General features: G+C 50.7%; 1 protein-coding gene across 2 annotated transcripts in view; it reads left to right on the forward strand.

The window, feature by feature from the left end:
- The window catches only part of LOC110530874 (acidic leucine-rich nuclear phosphoprotein 32 family member D), a 33903-nt gene extending 15834 nt beyond the window's left edge, over positions 1-18069 (forward strand). The window contains exons 5-8 of one of the 2 annotated variants that reach the window (XR_016490403.1): positions 10674-10765; positions 13415-13472; positions 15924-16082; positions 16267-18069. Coding sequence is in view for 1 of the 2 variants with exons in the window: in XM_036958369.2 (XP_036814264.2) it covers positions 10674-10765; positions 13415-13472; positions 15924-16027 (254 nt within the window). In the remaining variant the exon portion in view is untranslated. Of the gene's footprint in view, positions 1-10673; positions 10766-13414; positions 13473-15923 lie in introns of both variants that reach the window. The other variant, XM_036958369.2, reaches the window with a different exon arrangement.
- Positions 18070-18635: the final 566 nt, after the last annotated feature.

The raw sequence follows: 18635 nt of genomic DNA on the forward strand, positions 1-18635 counted from the left end.
CAGGGGGAGGATGGTGGGTCTAATGTTGTCTCTGGTCTGTCCTGTAGAACACAGGGGGGAGGATAGTGGGTCTAATGTTGTCTCTGGTCTGTCCTGTAGAGCACAGGGGGAGGATAGTGGGTCTAATGTTGTCTCTGGTCTGTCCTGTAGAACACAGGGGGAGGATGGTGGGTCTAATGTTGTCTCTGGTCTGTCCTGTAGAACACAGGGGGAGGATGGTGGGTCTAATGTTGTCTCTGGTCTGTCCTGTAGAACACAGGGTGGGAGAGGATAGTGGGTCTAATGTAGTTTCTGGTCTGTCCTGTAGAACACAGGGGGAGGATAGTGGGTCTGTTGTCTCTGGTCTGTCCTGTAGAACACAGGGGGGAGGATGGTGGGTCTAATGTTGTCTCTGGTCTGTCCTGTAGAACACAGGGGGAGGATGGTGGGTCTAATGTTGTCTCTGGTCTGTCCTGTAGAACACAGGGTGGGAGAGGATAGTGGGTCTAATGTTGTCTCTGGTCTGTCCTGTAGAACACAGGGGGGAGGATAGTGGGTCTAATGTTGTCTCTGGTCTGTCCTGTAGAACACAGGGGGAGGATAGTGGGTCTAATGTTGTCTCTGGTCTGTCCTGTAGAGCACAGGGGGAGGATAGTGGGTCTAATGTTGTCTCTGGTCTGTCCTGTAGAACACAGGGGGAGGATGGTGGGTCTAATGTTGTCTCTGGTCTGTCCTGTAGAACACAGGGGGGAGGATGGTGGGTCTAATGTTGTCTCTGGTCTGTCCTGTAGAACACAGGGGGGAGGATAGTGGGTCTAATGTTGTCTCTGGTCTGTCCTGTAGAACACAGGGGGGAGGATGGTGGGTCTAATGTTGTCTCTGGTCTGTCCTGTAGAACACAGGGGGGAGGATAGTGGGTCTAATGTTGTCTCTGGTCTGTCCTGTAGAGCACAGGGGGAGGATAGTGGGTCTAATGTTGTCTCTGGTCTGTCCTGTAGAACACAGGGGGAGGATAGTGGGTCTAATGTTGTCTCTGGTCTGTCCTGTAGAACACAGGGGGAGGATGGTGGGTCTAATGTTGTCTCTGGTCTGTCCTGTAGAGCACAGGGGGGAGGATAGTGGGTCTAATGTTGTCTCTGGTCTGTCCTGTAGAGCACAGGGGGGAGGATAGTGGGTCTAATGTTGTCTCTGGTCTGTCCTGTAGAACACAGGGGGAGGATGGTGGGTCTAATGTTGTCTCTGGTCTGTCCTGTAGAACACAGGGGGAGGATGGTGGGTCTAATGTTGTCTCTGGTCTGTCCTGTAGAACACAGGGGGAGGATGGTGGGTCTAATGTTGTCTCTGGTCTGTCCTGTAGAACACAGGGGGGAGGATAGTGGGTCTAATGTTGTCTCTGGTCTGTCCTGTAGAGCACAGGGGGAGGATAGTGGGTCTAATGTTGTCTCTGGTCTGTCCTGTAGAACACAGGGGGAGGATAGTGGGTCTAATGTTGTCTCTGGTCTGTCCTGTAGAACACAGGGGGGAGGATAGTGGGTCTAATGTTGTCTCTGGTCTGTCCTGTAGAACACAGGGGGGAGGATAGTGGGTCTAATGTTGTCTCTGGTCTGTCCTGTAGAACACAGGGGGGAGGATAGTGGGTCTAATGTTGTCTCTGGTCTGTCCTGTAGAACACAGGGGGGAGGATAGTGGGTCTAATGTTGTCTCTGGTCTGTCCTGTAGAACACAGGGGGAGGATAGTGGGTCTAATGTTGTCTCTGGTCTGTCCTGTAGAACACAGGGGGAGGATAGTGGGTCTAATGTTGTCTCTGGTCTGTCCTGTAGAACACAGGGGGAGGATAGTGGGTCTAATGTTGTCTCTGGTCTGTCCTGTAGAACACAGGGGGAGGATAGTGGGTCTAATGTTGTCTCTGGTCTGTCCTGTAGAACACAGGGGGGAGGATAGTGGGTCTAATGTTGTCTCTGGTCTGTCCTGTAGAACACAGGGGGAGGATAGTGGGTCTAATGTTGTCTCTGGTCTGTCCTGTAGAACACAGGGGGAGGATAGTGGGTCTAATGTTGTCTCTGGTCTGTCCTGTAGAACACAGGGGGGAGGATAGTGGGTCTAATGTTGTCTCTGGTCTGTCCTGTAGAACACAGGGGGAGGATAGTGGGTCTAATGCTGTCTCTGGTCTGTCCTGTAGAACACAGGGGGGAGGATAGTGGGTCTAATGTTGTCTCTGGTCTGTCCTGTAGAACACAGGGGGGAGGATAGTGGGTCTAATGTTGTCTCTGGTCTGTCCTGTAGAACACAGGGGGGAGGATAGTGGGTCTAATGTTGTCTCTGGTCTGTCCTGTAGAACACAGGGGGAGGATAGTGGGTCTAATGCTGTCTCTGGTCTGTCCTGTAGAACACAGGGGGGAGGATAGTGGGTCTAATGTTGTCTCTGGTCTGTCCTGTAGAACACAGGGGGGAGGATAGTGGGTCTAATGTTGTCTCTGGTCTGTCCTGTAGAACACAGGGGGGAGGATAGTGGGTCTAATGTTGTCTCTGGTCTGTCCTGTAGAACACAGGGGGAGGATAGTGGGTCTAATGTTGTCTCTGGTCTGTCCTGTAGAACACAGGGGGAGGATAGTGGGTCTAATGTTGTCTCTGGTCTGTCCTGTAGAACACAGGGGGAGGATAGTGGGTCTAATGTTGTCTCTGGTCTGTCCTGTAGAACACAGGGGGAGGATAGTGGGTCTAATGTTGTCTCTGGTCTGTCCTGTAGAACACAGGGGGGAGGATGGTGGGTCTAATGTTGTCTCTGGTCTGTCCTGTAGAACACAGGGGGAGGATAGTGGGTCTAATGTTGTCTCTGGTCTGTCCTGTAGAGCACAGGGGGGAGGATAGTGGGTCTAATGTTGTCTCTGGTCTGTCCTGTAGAACACAGGGGGGAGGATGGTGGGTCTAATGTTGTCTCTGGTCTGTCCTGTAGAACACAGGGGGGAGGATAGTGGGTCTAATGTTGTCTCTGGTCTGTCCTGTAGAGCACAGGGGGAGGATAGTGGGTCTAATGTTGTCTCTGGTCTGTCCTGTAGAACACAGGGGGAGGATAGTGGGTCTAATGTTGTCTCTGGTCTGTCCTGTAGAACACAGGGGGAGGATGGTGGGTCTAATGTTGTCTCTGGTCTGTCCTGTAGAACACAGGGGGAGGATAGTGGGTCTAATGTTGTCTCTGGTCTGTCCTGTAGAGCACAGGGGGGAGGATAGTGGGTCTAATGTTGTCTCTGGTCTGTCCTGTAGAGCACAGGGGGGAGGATAGTGGGTCTAATGTTGTCTCTGGTCTGTCCTGTAGAACACAGGGTGGGGGAGGATAGTGGGTCTAATGTTGTCTCTGGTCTGTCCTGTAGAACACAGGGTGGGGGAGGATAGTGGGTCTAATGTTGTCTCTGGTCTGTCCTGTAGAACACAGGGTGGGGGAGGATAGTGGGTCTAATGTTGTCTCTGGTCTGTCCTGTAGAACACAGGGGGGAGGATAGTGGGTCTAATGTTGTCTCTGGTCTGTCCTGTAGAGCACAGGGGGAGGATAGTGGGTCTGTTGTCTCTGGTCTGTCCTGTAGAACACAGGGGGAGGATAGTGGGTCTAATGTTGTCTCTGGTCTGTCCTGTAGAACACAGGGGGAGGATGGTGGGTCTAATGTTGTCTCTGGTCTGTCCTGTAGAACACAGGGGGGAGGATAGTGGGTCTAATGTTGTCTCTGGTCTGTCCTGTAGAGCACAGGGGGGAGGATAGTGGGTCTAATGTTGTCTCTGGTCTGTCCTGTAGAACACAGGGGGAGGATGGTGGGTCTAATGTTGTCTCTGGTCTGTCCTGTAGAGCACAGGGGGAGGATAGTGGGTCTAATGTTGTCTCTGGTCTGTCCTGTAGAACACAGGGGGAGGATGGTGGGTCTAATGTTGTCTCTGGTCTGTCCTGTAGAACACATGGGGAGGATAGTGGGTCTAATGTTGTCTCTGGTCTGTCCTGTAGAACACAGGGGGAGGATGGTGGGTCTAATGTTGTCTCTGGTCTGTCCTGTAGAACACAGGGGGAGGATGGTGGGTCTAATGTTGTCTCTGGTCTGTCCTGTAGAACACAGGGGGAGGATAGTGGGTCTAATGTTGTCTCTGGTCTGTCCTGTAGAACACAGGGGGAGGATAGTGGGTCTAATGTTGTCTCTGGTCTGTCCTGTAGAGCACAGGGGGGAGGATAGTGGGTCTAATGTTGTCTCTGGTCTGTCCTGTAGAGCACAGGGGGGAGGATAGTGGGTCTAATGTTGTCTCTGGTCTGTCCTGTAGAACACAGGGGGAGGATGGTGGGTCTAATGTTGTCTCTGGTCTGTCCTGTAGAACACAGGGGGAGGATGGTGGGTCTAATGTTGTCTCTGGTCTGTCCTGTAGAACACAGGGGGAGGATGGTGGGTCTAATGTTGTCTCTGGTCTGTCCTGTAGAACACAGGGGGGAGGATAGTGGGTCTAATGTTGTCTCTGGTCTGTCCTGTAGAGCACAGGGGGAGGATAGTGGGTCTAATGTTGTCTCTGGTCTGTCCTGTAGAACACAGGGGGAGGATGGTGGGTCTAATGTTGTCTCTGGTCTGTCCTGTAGAACACAGGGGGGAGGATAGTGGGTCTAATGTTGTCTCTGGTCTGTCCTGTAGAGCACAGGGGGAGGATAGTGGGTCTAATGTTGTCTCTGGTCTGTCCTGTAGAACACAGGGGGAGGATGGTGGGTCTAATGTTGTCTCTGGTCTGTCCTGTAGAACACAGGGGGAGGATGGTGGGTCTAATGTTGTCTCTGGTCTGTCCTGTAGAACACAGGGTGGGAGAGGATAGTGGGTCTAATGTAGTTTCTGGTCTGTCCTGTAGAACACAGGGGGAGGATAGTGGGTCTGTTGTCTCTGGTCTGTCCTGTAGAACACAGGGGGGAGGATGGTGGGTCTAATGTTGTCTCTGGTCTGTCCTGTAGAACACAGGGGGAGGATGGTGGGTCTAATGTTGTCTCTGGTCTGTCCTGTAGAACACAGGGTGGGAGAGGATAGTGGGTCTAATGTTGTCTCTGGTCTGTCCTGTAGAACACAGGGGGGAGGATAGTGGGTCTAATGTTGTCTCTGGTCTGTCCTGTAGAACACAGGGGGAGGATAGTGGGTCTAATGTTGTCTCTGGTCTGTCCTGTAGAGCACAGGGGGAGGATAGTGGGTCTAATGTTGTCTCTGGTCTGTCCTGTAGAACACAGGGGGAGGATGGTGGGTCTAATGTTGTCTCTGGTCTGTCCTGTAGAGCACAGGGGGGAGGATAGTGGGTCTAATGTTGTCTCTGGTCTGTCCTGTAGAGCACAGGGGGGAGGATGGTGGGTCTAATGTTGTCTCTGGTCTGTCCTGTAGAACACAGGGGGGAGGATAGTGGGTCTAATGTTGTCTCTGGTCTGTCCTGTAGAACACAGGGGGGAGGATGGTGGGTCTAATGTTGTCTCTGGTCTGTCCTGTAGAACACAGGGGGGAGGATAGTGGGTCTAATGTTGTCTCTGGTCTGTCCTGTAGAGCACAGGGGGAGGATAGTGGGTCTAATGTTGTCTCTGGTCTGTCCTGTAGAACACAGGGGGAGGATGGTGGGTCTAATGTTGTCTCTGGTCTGTCCTGTAGAACACAGGGGGAGGATGGTGGGTCTAATGTTGTCTCTGGTCTGTCCTGTAGAACACAGGGGGAGGATGGTGGGTCTAATGTTGTCTCTGGTCTGTCCTGTAGAACACAGGGGGGAGGATAGTGGGTCTAATGTTGTCTCTGGTCTGTCCTGTAGAGCACAGGGGGAGGATAGTGGGTCTAATGTTGTCTCTGGTCTGTCCTGTAGAACACAGGGGGAGGATAGTGGGTCTAATGTTGTCTCTGGTCTGTCCTGTAGAACACAGGGGGGAGGATAGTGGGTCTAATGTTGTCTCTGGTCTGTCCTGTAGAACACAGGGGGGAGGATAGTGGGTCTAATGTTGTCTCTGGTCTGTCCTGTAGAACACAGGGGGGAGGATAGTGGGTCTAATGTTGTCTCTGGTCTGTCCTGTAGAACACAGGGGGGAGGATAGTGGGTCTAATGTTGTCTCTGGTCTGTCCTGTAGAACACAGGGGGAGGATAGTGGGTCTAATGTTGTCTCTGGTCTGTCCTGTAGAACACAGGGGGAGGATAGTGGGTCTAATGTTGTCTCTGGTCTGTCCTGTAGAACACAGGGGGAGGATAGTGGGTCTAATGTTGTCTCTGGTCTGTCCTGTAGAACACAGGGGGAGGATAGTGGGTCTAATGTTGTCTCTGGTCTGTCCTGTAGAACACAGGGGGGAGGATGGTGGGTCTAATGTTGTCTCTGGTCTGTCCTGTAGAACACAGGGGGAGGATAGTGGGTCTAATGTTGTCTCTGGTCTGTCCTGTAGAACACAGGGGGAGGATAGTGGGTCTAATGTTGTCTCTGGTCTGTCCTGTAGAACACAGGGGGGAGGATAGTGGGTCTAATGTTGTCTCTGGTCTGTCCTGTAGAACACAGGGGGAGGATAGTGGGTCTAATGCTGTCTCTGGTCTGTCCTGTAGAACACAGGGGGGAGGATAGTGGGTCTAATGTTGTCTCTGGTCTGTCCTGTAGAACACAGGGGGGAGGATAGTGGGTCTAATGTTGTCTCTGGTCTGTCCTGTAGAACACAGGGGGGAGGATAGTGGGTCTAATGTTGTCTCTGGTCTGTCCTGTAGAACACAGGGGGAGGATAGTGGGTCTAATGCTGTCTCTGGTCTGTCCTGTAGAACACAGGGGGGAGGATAGTGGGTCTAATGTTGTCTCTGGTCTGTCCTGTAGAACACAGGGGGGAGGATAGTGGGTCTAATGTTGTCTCTGGTCTGTCCTGTAGAACACAGGGGGGAGGATAGTGGGTCTAATGTTGTCTCTGGTCTGTCCTGTAGAACACAGGGGGAGGATAGTGGGTCTAATGTTGTCTCTGGTCTGTCCTGTAGAACACAGGGGGAGGATAGTGGGTCTAATGTTGTCTCTGGTCTGTCCTGTAGAACACAGGGGGAGGATAGTGGGTCTAATGTTGTCTCTGGTCTGTCCTGTAGAACACAGGGGGAGGATAGTGAGTCTAATGTTGTCTCTGGTCTGTCCTGTAGAACACAGGGGGGAGGATGGTGGGTCTAATGTTGTCTCTGGTCTGTCCTGTAGAACACAGGGGGAGGATAGTGGGTCTAATGTTGTCTCTGGTCTGTCCTGTAGAGCACAGGGGGGAGGATAGTGGGTTTAATGTTGTCTCTGGTCTGTCCTGTAGAACACAGGGGGGAGGATGGTGGGTCTAATGTTGTCTCTGGTCTGTCCTGTAGAACACAGGGGGGAGGATAGTGGGTCTAATGTTGTCTCTGGTCTGTCCTGTAGAGCACAGGGGGAGGATAGTGGGTCTAATGTTGTCTCTGGTCTGTCCTGTAGAACACAGGGGGAGGATAGTGGGTCTAATGTTGTCTCTGGTCTGTCCTGTAGAACACAGGGGGAGGATGGTGGGTCTAATGTTGTCTCTGGTCTGTCCTGTAGAACACAGGGGGAGGATAGTGGGTCTAATGTTGTCTCTGGTCTGTCCTGTAGAGCACAGGGGGGAGGATAGTGGGTCTAATGTTGTCTCTGGTCTGTCCTGTAGAGCACAGGGGGGAGGATAGTGGGTCTAATGTTGTCTCTGGTCTGTCCTGTAGAACACAGGGTGGGGGAGGATAGTGGGTCTAATGTTGTCTCTGGTCTGTCCTGTAGAACACAGGGTGGGGGAGGATAGTGGGTCTAATGTTGTCTCTGGTCTGTCCTGTAGAACACAGGGTGGGGGAGGATAGTGGGTCTAATGTTGTCTCTGGTCTGTCCTGTAGAACACAGGGGGGAGGATAGTGGGTCTAATGTTGTCTCTGGTCTGTCCTGTAGAGCACAGGGGGAGGATAGTGGGTCTGTTGTCTCTGGTCTGTCCTGTAGAACACAGGGGGAGGATAGTGGGTCTAATGTTGTCTCTGGTCTGTCCTGTAGAACACAGGGGGAGGATGGTGGGTCTAATGTTGTCTCTGGTCTGTCCTGTAGAACACAGGGGGGAGGATAGTGGGTCTAATGTTGTCTCTGGTCTGTCCTGTAGAGCACAGGGGGGAGGATAGTGGGTCTAATGTTGTCTCTGGTCTGTCCTGTAGAACACAGGGGGAGGATGGTGGGTCTAATGTTGTCTCTGGTCTGTCCTGTAGAGCACAGGGGGAGGATAGTGGGTCTAATGTTGTCTCTGGTCTGTCCTGTAGAACACAGGGGGAGGATGGTGGGTCTAATGTTGTCTCTGGTCTGTCCTGTAGAACACATGGGGAGGATAGTGGGTCTAATGTTGTCTCTGGTCTGTCCTGTAGAACACAGGGGGAGGATGGTGGGTCTAATGTTGTCTCTGGTCTGTCCTGTAGAACACAGGGGGAGGATGGTGGGTCTAATGTTGTCTCTGGTCTGTCCTGTAGAACACAGGGGGAGGATAGTGGGTCTAATGTTGTCTCTGGTCTGTCCTGTAGAACACAGGGGGAGGATAGTGGGTCTAATGTTGTCTCTGGTCTGTCCTGTAGAGCACAGGGGGGAGGATAGTGGGTCTAATGTTGTCTCTGGTCTGTCCTGTAGAGCACAGGGGGGAGGATAGTGGGTCTAATGTTGTCTCTGGTCTGTCCTGTAGAACACAGGGGGAGGATGGTGGGTCTAATGTTGTCTCTGGTCTGTCCTGTAGAACACAGGGGGAGGATGGTGGGTCTAATGTTGTCTCTGGTCTGTCCTGTAGAACACAGGGGGAGGATGGTGGGTCTAATGTTGTCTCTGGTCTGTCCTGTAGAACACAGGGGGGAGGATAGTGGGTCTAATGTTGTCTCTGGTCTGTCCTGTAGAGCACAGGGGGAGGATAGTGGGTCTAATGTTGTCTCTGGTCTGTCCTGTAGAACACAGGGGGAGGATGGTGGGTCTAATGTTGTCTCTGGTCTGTCCTGTAGAACACAGGGGGGAGGATAGTGGGTCTAATGTTGTCTCTGGTCTGTCCTGTAGAGCACAGGGGGAGGATAGTGGGTCTAATGTTGTCTCTGGTCTGTCCTGTAGAACACAGGGGGAGGATGGTGGGTCTAATGTTGTCTCTGGTCTGTCCTGTAGAACACAGGGGGAGGATGGTGGGTCTAATGTTGTCTCTGGTCTGTCCTGTAGAACACAGGGTGGGAGAGGATAGTGGGTCTAATGTAGTTTCTGGTCTGTCCTGTAGAACACAGGGGGAGGATAGTGGGTCTGTTGTCTCTGGTCTGTCCTGTAGAACACAGGGGGGAGGATGGTGGGTCTAATGTTGTCTCTGGTCTGTCCTGTAGAACACAGGGGGAGGATGGTGGGTCTAATGTTGTCTCTGGTCTGTCCTGTAGAACACAGGGTGGGAGAGGATAGTGGGTCTAATGTTGTCTCTGGTCTGTCCTGTAGAACACAGGGGGGAGGATAGTGGGTCTAATGTTGTCTCTGGTCTGTCCTGTAGAACACAGGGGGAGGATAGTGGGTCTAATGTTGTCTCTGGTCTGTCCTGTAGAGCACAGGGGGAGGATAGTGGGTCTAATGTTGTCTCTGGTCTGTCCTGTAGAACACAGGGGGAGGATGGTGGGTCTAATGTTGTCTCTGGTCTGTCCTGTAGAGCACAGGGGGGAGGATAGTGGGTCTAATGTTGTCTCTGGTCTGTCCTGTAGAGCACAGGGGGGAGGATGGTGGGTCTAATGTTGTCTCTGGTCTGTCCTGTAGAACACAGGGGGGAGGATAGTGGGTCTAATGTTGTCTCTGGTCTGTCCTGTAGAACACAGGGGGGAGGATGGTGGGTCTAATGTTGTCTCTGGTCTGTCCTGTAGAACACAGGGGGGAGGATAGTGGGTCTAATGTTGTCTCTGGTCTGTCCTGTAGAGCACAGGGGGAGGATAGTGGGTCTAATGTTGTCTCTGGTCTGTCCTGTAGAACACAGGGGGAGGATAGTGGGTCTAATGTTGTCTCTGGTCTGTCCTGTAGAACACAGGGGGAGGATGGTGGGTCTAATGTTGTCTCTGGTCTGTCCTGTAGAGCACAGGGGGGAGGATAGTGGGTCTAATGTTGTCTCTGGTCTGTCCTGTAGAGCACAGGGGGGAGGATAGTGGGTCTAATGTTGTCTCTGGTCTGTCCTGTAGAACACAGGGGGGAGGATAGTGGGTCTAATGTTGTCTCTGGTCTGTCCTGTAGAACACAGGGGGAGGATGGTGGGTCTAATGTTGTCTCTGGTCTGTCCTGTAGAACACAGGGGGAGGATAGTGGGTCTAATGTTGTCTCTGGTCTGTCCTGTAGAACACAGGGGGAGGATGGTGGGTCTAATGTTGTCTCTGGTCTGTCCTGTAGAACACAGGGTGGGAGAGGATAGTGGGTCTAATGTTGTTTCTGGTCTGTCCTGTAGAACACAGGGGGAGGATAGTGGGTCTAATGTTGTCTCTGGTCTGTCCTGTAGAACACAGGGGGAGGATAGTGGGTCTAATGTTGTCTCTGGTCTGTCCTGTAGAACACAGGGGGAGGATGGTGGGTCTAATGTTGTCTCTGGTCTGTCCTGTAGAGCACAGGGGGAGGATAGTGGGTCTAATGTTGTCTCTGGTCTGTCCTGTAGAACACAGGGGGAGGATAGTGGGTCTAATGTTGTCTCTGGTCTGTCCTGTGAAAAAGAGGGAGAGTCTGAGGACTTTGATGAGGAGGAGGATGATGATGATGAAGAGGTCATTGCAGAGGAAGATGACGACAGTGCGGAGAGTGAAGAGGTAAGATCCGGCCCATTTTTGTATTTATAGGATTTCGGGGGGGGAAACTCTATATACTTTTATACAACCAATTTTCAGTGCAGCCCTCGAACTGGTTAAACACCGACTGACCCCCTGAAAAACAAATCTGGGGTAACGGGGTGCCCTCGGGGGGGGTAACGGGATGCCCTCGGGGGGGTAACGGGATGCCCTCGGCCCTAGGACCATGCCCCAGGAATACCTGACATGATGACTCCTTGCTGTCCCCAGTCCACCTGACTGTGCTGCTGCTCCAGTTTCAACTGTTCTGCCTTATTATTATTCGACCATGCTGGTCATTTATGAACATTTGAACATCTTGGCCATGTTCTGTTATAATCTCCACCCGGCACAGCCAGAAGAGGACTGGCCACCCCACATAGCCTGGTTCCTCTCTAGGTTTCTTCCTAGGTTTTGGCCTTTCTAGGTAGTTTTTCCTAGCCACCGTGCTTCTTCACCTGCATTGCTTGCTGTTTGGGGTTTTAGGCTGGGTTTCTGTACAGCACTTTGAGATATCAGCTGATGTACGAAGGGCTATATAAATACATTTGATTTAACAATATTCTAACAGTAGGCCCACTCCCTAAATACAGCCTCTGCTGACACCTATGAGTTTCTTATATGAACACCACACCGTTTCGCATGAGCAACAAGTTAGCGCGCTAACGTTAGCTAACCCTGAAACTACACTGCAGACGTTAGCACACACATCCCTGGGTCGCTCGTCTTTTCAGTTCGCCGCAGCTAGCGACTGGAACGAGCTGCAACAAACACATCCCTGGGTCGCTCGTCTTTTCAGTTCGCTGCAGCTAGCGACTGGAACGAGCTGCAACAAACACATCCCTGGGTCGCTCGTCTTTTCAGTTCGCTGCAGCTAGCGACTGGAACGAGCTGCAACAAACACATCCCTAGGTCGCTCGTCTTTTCAGTTCGCTGCAGCTAGCGACTGGAACGAGCTGCAACAAACACATCCCTAGGTCGCTCGTCTTTTCAGTTCTCTACAGCTAGCGACTGGAACGAGCTGCAACAAACACTCAAACTGGACAGTTTTATCTCCATCTCTTCATTCAAAGACTCAATCATGGACACTCTTACTGACAGTTGTGGCTGCTTCTCGTGATTTATTGTTGTCTCTACCTTCTTGCCCTGTGTGCTGTTGTCTCTACCTTCTTGCCCTGTGTGCTGTTGTCTCTACCTTCTTGCTGTTGTCTCTACCTTCTTGCTGTTGTCTCTACCTTCTTGCTGTTGTCTCTACCTTCTTGCCCTGTGTGCTGTTGTCTCTACCTTCTTGCCCTCTGTGCTGTTGTCTCTACCTTCTTGCCCTCTGTGCTGTTGTCTCTACCTTCTTGCCCTGTGTGCTGTTGTCTCTACCTTCTTGCCCTGTGTGCTGTTGTCTCTACCTTCTTGCCCTGTGTGCTGTTGTCTCTACCTTCTTGCCCTGTGTGCTGTTGTCTCTACCTTCTTGCCCTGTGTGCTGTTGTCTCTACCTTCTTGCCCTGTGTGCTGTTGTCTCTACCTTCTTGCCCTGTGTGCTGTTGTCTCTACCTTCTTGCCCTGTGTGCTGTTGTCTCTACCTTCTTGCCCTCTGTGCTGTTGTCTCTACCTTCTTGCCCTGTGTGCTGTTGTCTCTACCTTCTTGCCCTCTGTGCTGTTGTCTCTACCTTCTTGCCCTCTGTGCTGTTGTCTCTACCTTCTTGCCCTCTGTGCTGTTGTCTCTACCTTCTTGCCCTCTGTGCTGTTGTCTCTACCTTCTTGCCCTGTGTGCTGTTGTCTCTACCTTCTTGCCCTGTGTGCTGTTGTCTCTACCTTCTTGCCCTCTGTGCTGTTGTCTCTACCTTCTTGCCCTCTGTGCTGTTGTCTCTACCTTCTTGCCCTCTGTGCTGTTGTCTCTACCTTCTTGCCCTGTGTGCTGTTGTCTCTACCTTCTTGCCCTGTGTGCTGTTGTCTCTACCTTCTTGCCCTCTGTGCTGTTGTCTCTACCTTCTTGCCCTGTGTGCTGTTGTCTCTACCTTCTTGCCCTGTGTGCTGTTGTCTCTACCTTCTTGCTGTTGTCTCTACCTTCTTGCTGTTGTCTCTACCTTCTTGCTGTTGTCTCTACCTTCTTGCTGTTGTCTCTACCTTCTTGCTGTTGTCTCTACCTTCTTGCTGTTGTCTCTACCTTCTTGCTGTTGTCTCTACCTTCTTGCTGTTGTCTCTACCTTCTTGCTGTTGTCTCTACCTTCTTGCTGTTGTCTCTACCTTCTTGCTGTTGTCTCTACCTTCTTGCTGTTGTCTCTACCTTCTTGCTGTTGTCTCTACCTTCTTGCTGTTGTCTCTACCTTCTTGCTGTTGTCTCTACCTTCTTGCTGTTGTCTCTACCTTCTTGCCCTGTGTGCTGTTGTCTGTCTAATAATGTTTGTATCCTGTTTTGTGTTGCTGCCTTGTTTACGTCTAGGGTGTCTGTGTGTTGTAGTGTCTCTTGTTGTTGGCTGTATTCTGTCCTACAGTTTCAGTTAGAATCGTCCCTGCCAGAGGCCTCAGGCCATCGTTGTATATAAGACGTTGTTAACTGACTTGCCTGGTAAAATAAACGGAATAACCCTGAAACTACACTGGGTGATCGTTGTACTAACTAACTGTTACTCTCTCTAGGATGGGGAGGTGAACGGAGATATCGATGACGATGATGATGACGACGACGAAGATGATGGTTAGTGGTGTTATCCAATCACGTCTGGTGTAGGTCTATCCTGGTCTAAGTCTATTCTGGTGTAGGTCTATCCTGGTCTGGTGTAGGTCTATCCTGGTCTGGTGTAGGTCTATCCTGGTCTTGTGTACGTCTATCCTGGTCTGGTGTAGGTCTATCCTGGTCTGGTGTAGGTCTATCCTGGTTTGGTGTAGGTCTATCCTGGTCTGGTGTAGGTCTATCCTGGTCTGGTGTAGGTCTATCCTGGTTTGGTGTAGGTCTATCCTGGTTTGGTGTAGGTCTATCCTGGTCTGGTGTAGGTCTATCCTGGTCTGGTGTAGGTCTATCCTGGTCTGGTGTAGGTCTATCCTGGTCTGGTGTAGGCCTATCCTGGTCTGGTGTAGGTCTATCCTGGTCTGGTGTAGGTCTATCCTGGTCTGGTGTAGGTCTATCCTGGTCTAAGTCTATTCTGGTGTAGGTCTATCCTGGTTTGGTGTAGGTCTATCCTGGTCTGGTGTAGGTCTATCCTGGTCTAAGTCTATTCTGGTGTAGGTCTATCCTGGTTTGGTGTAGGTCTATCCTGGTGTAGGTCTATCCTGGTCTAAGTAGGTCTATCCTGGTTTGGTGTAGGTCTATCCTGGTCTGGTGTAGGTCTATCCTGGTCTAAGTCTATTCTGGTGTAGGTCTATCCTGGTCTAGTGTAGGTCTATCCTGGTTTGGTGTAGGTCTATCCTGGTTTGGTGTAGGTCTATCCTGGTTTGGTGTAGGTCTATCCTGGTTTGGTGTAGGTCTATCCTGGTTTGGTGTAGGTCTATCCTGGTCTGGTGTAGGCCTATCCTGGTTTGGTGTAGGTCTATCCTGGTTTGGTGTAGGTCTATCCTGGTTTGGTGTAGGTCTATCCTGGTTTGGTGTAGGCCTATCCTGGTTTGGTGTAGGCCTATCCTGGTCTGGTGTAGGCCTATCCTGGTCTGGTGTAGGCCTATCCTGGTCTGGTGTAGGTCTATTCTGGTCTGGTGTAGGCCTATTCTGGTCTGGTGTAGGCCTATCCTTGTCTGGTGTAGGTCTATCCTGGTCTGGTGTAGGTCTATCCTGGTCTGGTGTAGGTCTATACTGGTCTAAGTAGGTCTATACTGGTCTAGCCTGGTCTAAGTAGGTCTAGCCTGGTCTGGTGTAGGTGTATCCTGGTGTAGGTGTAGGTCTATCCTGGTCTAAGTAGGTCTATCCTGGTCTAAGTAGGTGTATCCTGGTCTGGTGTAGGTGTATCCTGGTCTGGTGTAGGTGTATCCTGGTCTGGTGTAGGTGTATCCTGGTCTGGTGTAGGTCTATCCTGGTCTAAGTAGGTCTATCCTGGTCTGGTGTAGGTCTATCCTGGTCTGGTGTAGGTCTATCCTGGTCTGGTGTAGGTCTATCCTGGTCTGGTGTAGGTCTATCCTGGTCTGTGTAGGTCTATCCTGGTCTAAGTAGGTCTATCCTGGTCTAAGTAGGTCTATCCTGGTCTAAGTAGGTCTATCCTGGTCTGGTGTAGGTCTATCCTGGTCTAAGTAGGTCTATCCTGGTCTGGTGTAGGTCTATCCTGGTCTAAGTAGGTCTATCCTGGTCTAAGTAGATCTATCCTGGTCTGGTGTAGGTCTATCCTGGTCTGGTGTAGGTCTATCCTGGTCTGGTGTAGGTCTATCCTGGTCTGGTGTAGGTCTATCCTGGTCTGGGTAGGTCTATCCTGGTCTAAGTAGGTCTATCCTGGTCTAAGTAGGTCTATCCTGGTCTGGTGTAGGTCTATCCTGGTCTAAGTAGGTCTATCCTGGTCTAAGTAGGTCTATCCTGGTCTAAGTAGGTCTATCCTGGTCTGGTGTAGGTCTATCCTGGTCTAAGTAGGTCTATCCTGGTCTAAGTAGGTCTATCCTGGTCTAAGTAGGTCTATCCTGGTCTGGTGTAGGTCTATCCTGATCTGGTGTAGGTCTATCCTGGTCTAAGTAGGTCTATCCTGGTGTAGGTCTATCCTGGTCTAAGTAGGTCTATCCTGGTCTAAGTAGGTCTATCCTGGTCTGGTGTAGGTCTATCCTGGTCTGGTGTAGGTCTATCCTGGTCTAAGTAGGTCTATCCTGGTCTGGTGTAGGTCTATCCTGGTCTAAGTAGGTCTATCCTGGTCTAAGTAGGTCTATCCTGGTCTGGTGTAGGTCTATCCTGGTCTGGTGTAGGTCTATCCTGGTCTAAGTAGGTCTATCCTGGTCTAAGTAGGTCTATCCTGGTCTAGTGTAGGTCTATCCTGGTCTAAGTAGGTCTATCCTGGTCTAAGTAGGTCTATCCTGGTCTGGTGTAGGTCTATCCTGATCTGGTGTAGGTCTATCCTGGTCTAAGTAGGTCTATCCTGGTGTAGGTCTATCCTGGTCTAAGTAGGTCACTACGTAGGGTCTTTTGGGACACAACCAGACGTTCTTCTGTTTGTTGCCCGTGTCTAAATGTCTTCTCTTTCTTTAGATGAGGATGACTCTCCAGCGAAAGGAGAGAAGAGGAAGAGGGATCCTGAGGATGATGACGATGATGAAGATTCAGTGTCCTCCCCACCACCCATCAATCTCTGATACCTCCCCTCACCCCCTCAATATCTCTGATACCTCCCCTCAATATCTCTGATACCTCCCCTCAATATCTCTGATACCTCCCCTCAATATCTCTGATACCTCCCCTCAATATCTCTGATACCTCCCCTCAATATCTCTGATACCTCCCCTCAATATCTCTGATACCTCCCCTCAATATCTCTGATACCTCCTCTCAATATCTCTGATACCTCCCCTCACCCCCTCAATATCTCTGATACCTCCCCTCTACCCCCTCAATATCTCTGATACCTCCCCTCCACCCCCTCAATATCTCTGATACCTCCCCTCCACCCCCTCAATATCTCTGATACCTCCCCTCCACCCCCTCAATATCTCTGATACCTCCCCTCCACCCCCTCAATATCTCTGATACCTCCCCTCCACCCCCTCAATATCTCTGATACCTCCCCTCCACCCCCTCAATATCTCTGATACCTCCCCTCCACCCCCTCAATATCTCTGATACCTCCCCTCCACCCCCTCAATATCTCTGATACCTCCCCTCCACCCCCTCAATATCTCTGATACCTCCCCTCCACCCCCTCAATATCTCTGATACCTCCCCTCCACCCCCTCAATATCTCTGATACCTCCCCTCCACCCCCTCAATATCTCTGATACCTCCCCTCCACCCCCTCAATATCTCTGATACCTCCCCTCCACCCCCTCAATATCTCTGATACCTCCCCTCAATATCTCTGATACCTCCCCTCCACCCCCTCAATATCTCTGATACCTCCCCTCCGCCCCTCAATCTCTGATACCTCCCCAACCAACGTTCCCTCAAATTTTGGCTGAGTGAAACAGGAAGTGACTGACAATGTCATATTTGATACAAGGAACTATTTCTTTTACAAAATAAAATGCCTTATTATTCCCATACCATTACTACAGAGAATTAGATATATTATGCTGCCCCTCTGTCTATTGGCTACTGAGCTTATTCAAGCCGGTCTCAAAATACAACACTGTCCCTTTAAGACATGGGGGAAAAAAAGTTCTTTACCTGACTCACTAGATGTCTAGACATGTACATGTTGTGCTCTTGTAGGAAGCTATCACTCCTCTATTGCTGACTACAAATTATCTATAGGTTCTCACTAACTACAAAAGGATATGAACAACGTGGCCACATGTAGCTTTCTTTAATCTCACAACAGGCCGTCTACTCAACCTCCGCTGTGAACCCAGTCCAAGGTAAATGTCACAGAGCCAAATATGGCAACGGTCTATTTGCATATAGGCCTAGTTCGTTTTTGTTTCGGTATGTTTCACTGAATGTGGCTAATATTGCGTTGATTCGGTCACAATTCCTCCCCCGACTCCTCGGTATCTCACACCTCCCGACCCCTCGGTATCTCGCACCTCCCGACCCCTCGGTATCTCACACCTCCCGACCCCTCGGTATCTCAGATACCCCTCTTTGCCTTCTGTTGCCCCCTACTTGCCTGTCTCTGCCCTTTCCCCCAAATCCCTCCAGCCAACCTAGGATGTTCCCCCAAATCCCTCCAGCCAACCTAGGATGTTCCCCCAAATCCCTCCCTCCAGCCAACCAACAAACCACCCACCTTTCCCAAACAAGGGAACCTCCCCCCACCAGTGCCTGTATACCAAATGACACCCTATTGGCTATTTCGTGCACGTACTACTTTTGGTTAGGGCCCACGTAGGTCTCTTTAGTGCACTATATAGGGAATAGGGGGCCATGTAGGACACAACCAGAGCTTTTAATAACATATTTTTTCAGAAGACTTTGTTTTTTTCCCTTTATTTGTTGTTGTTGTTGCTGTCTGTCTCCTCCCTCCCTTGTGTTTTGGGTTGGACCGGAGCTAGCAGCCACACCCTATCCCCTACGTAGTGCACTACTCTATGGGCCCTGGTCAAAGTAGTGCACTACGTAGGGTACCACTGGGGATGCAAGCCTCCTAGTTGTGGCTTTGTTTTTTTTTTTTTTTACTTTCTGTAAGTTAAGACAAAATGTACAAAAAAATGTACTTTGTAAATAAAATCTTAACATTTTGCTCCTTGCTCTCGTATGTCCTTCTATTTGTTTTGTGTGGTTTTTATACCGTTGTCTACCGACGTTCTAACTAACCACTTTGCCATGAACTAGAACACGTTCAGCTGGCGTTTTTAGAGCACAGGACTATTTTCTGTGTTGGCAGGCTCTTGTTCCTCACCGGGGACCAGTTGGGGGGGCGGGGGGAACGGACATTAAAACTGGTCGTCAAAAGTCCCCTCTTGGGCCCCCACCTGTTCTAGGTAGACTATATATGCAAAAGTATGTGGATACCGCTTCAAATTAGTGGATTAGGCTATTTTAGCCTCATCCGTTGCTGACAGGTGTATAAAATCGAGCACACCGCCATGCAATCTCCATAGACAAACATTAACAGTAAAATGGCCTTACTGAAGAGCTCAGTGACTTTCAACGTGGCACCGTCATAGGATGACACCTTTCCAACAAGTCAGTAAGTACACATTTCTGTCCTGCTAGAGCTTCCCCGGTCAACTGTAAGAGCTGTTATTGTAAAGTGGAAACGTCTAGGAGCAACAACGGCTCGGCCGCGAAGTGGTAGGCCACACA

Source organism: Oncorhynchus mykiss, chromosome 21 (genome assembly GCF_057628025.1).
Source record: "Oncorhynchus mykiss isolate SJ-2025 chromosome 21, ASM5762802v1, whole genome shotgun sequence".
Lineage (NCBI taxonomy): Eukaryota > Metazoa > Chordata > Actinopteri > Salmoniformes > Salmonidae > Oncorhynchus > Oncorhynchus mykiss.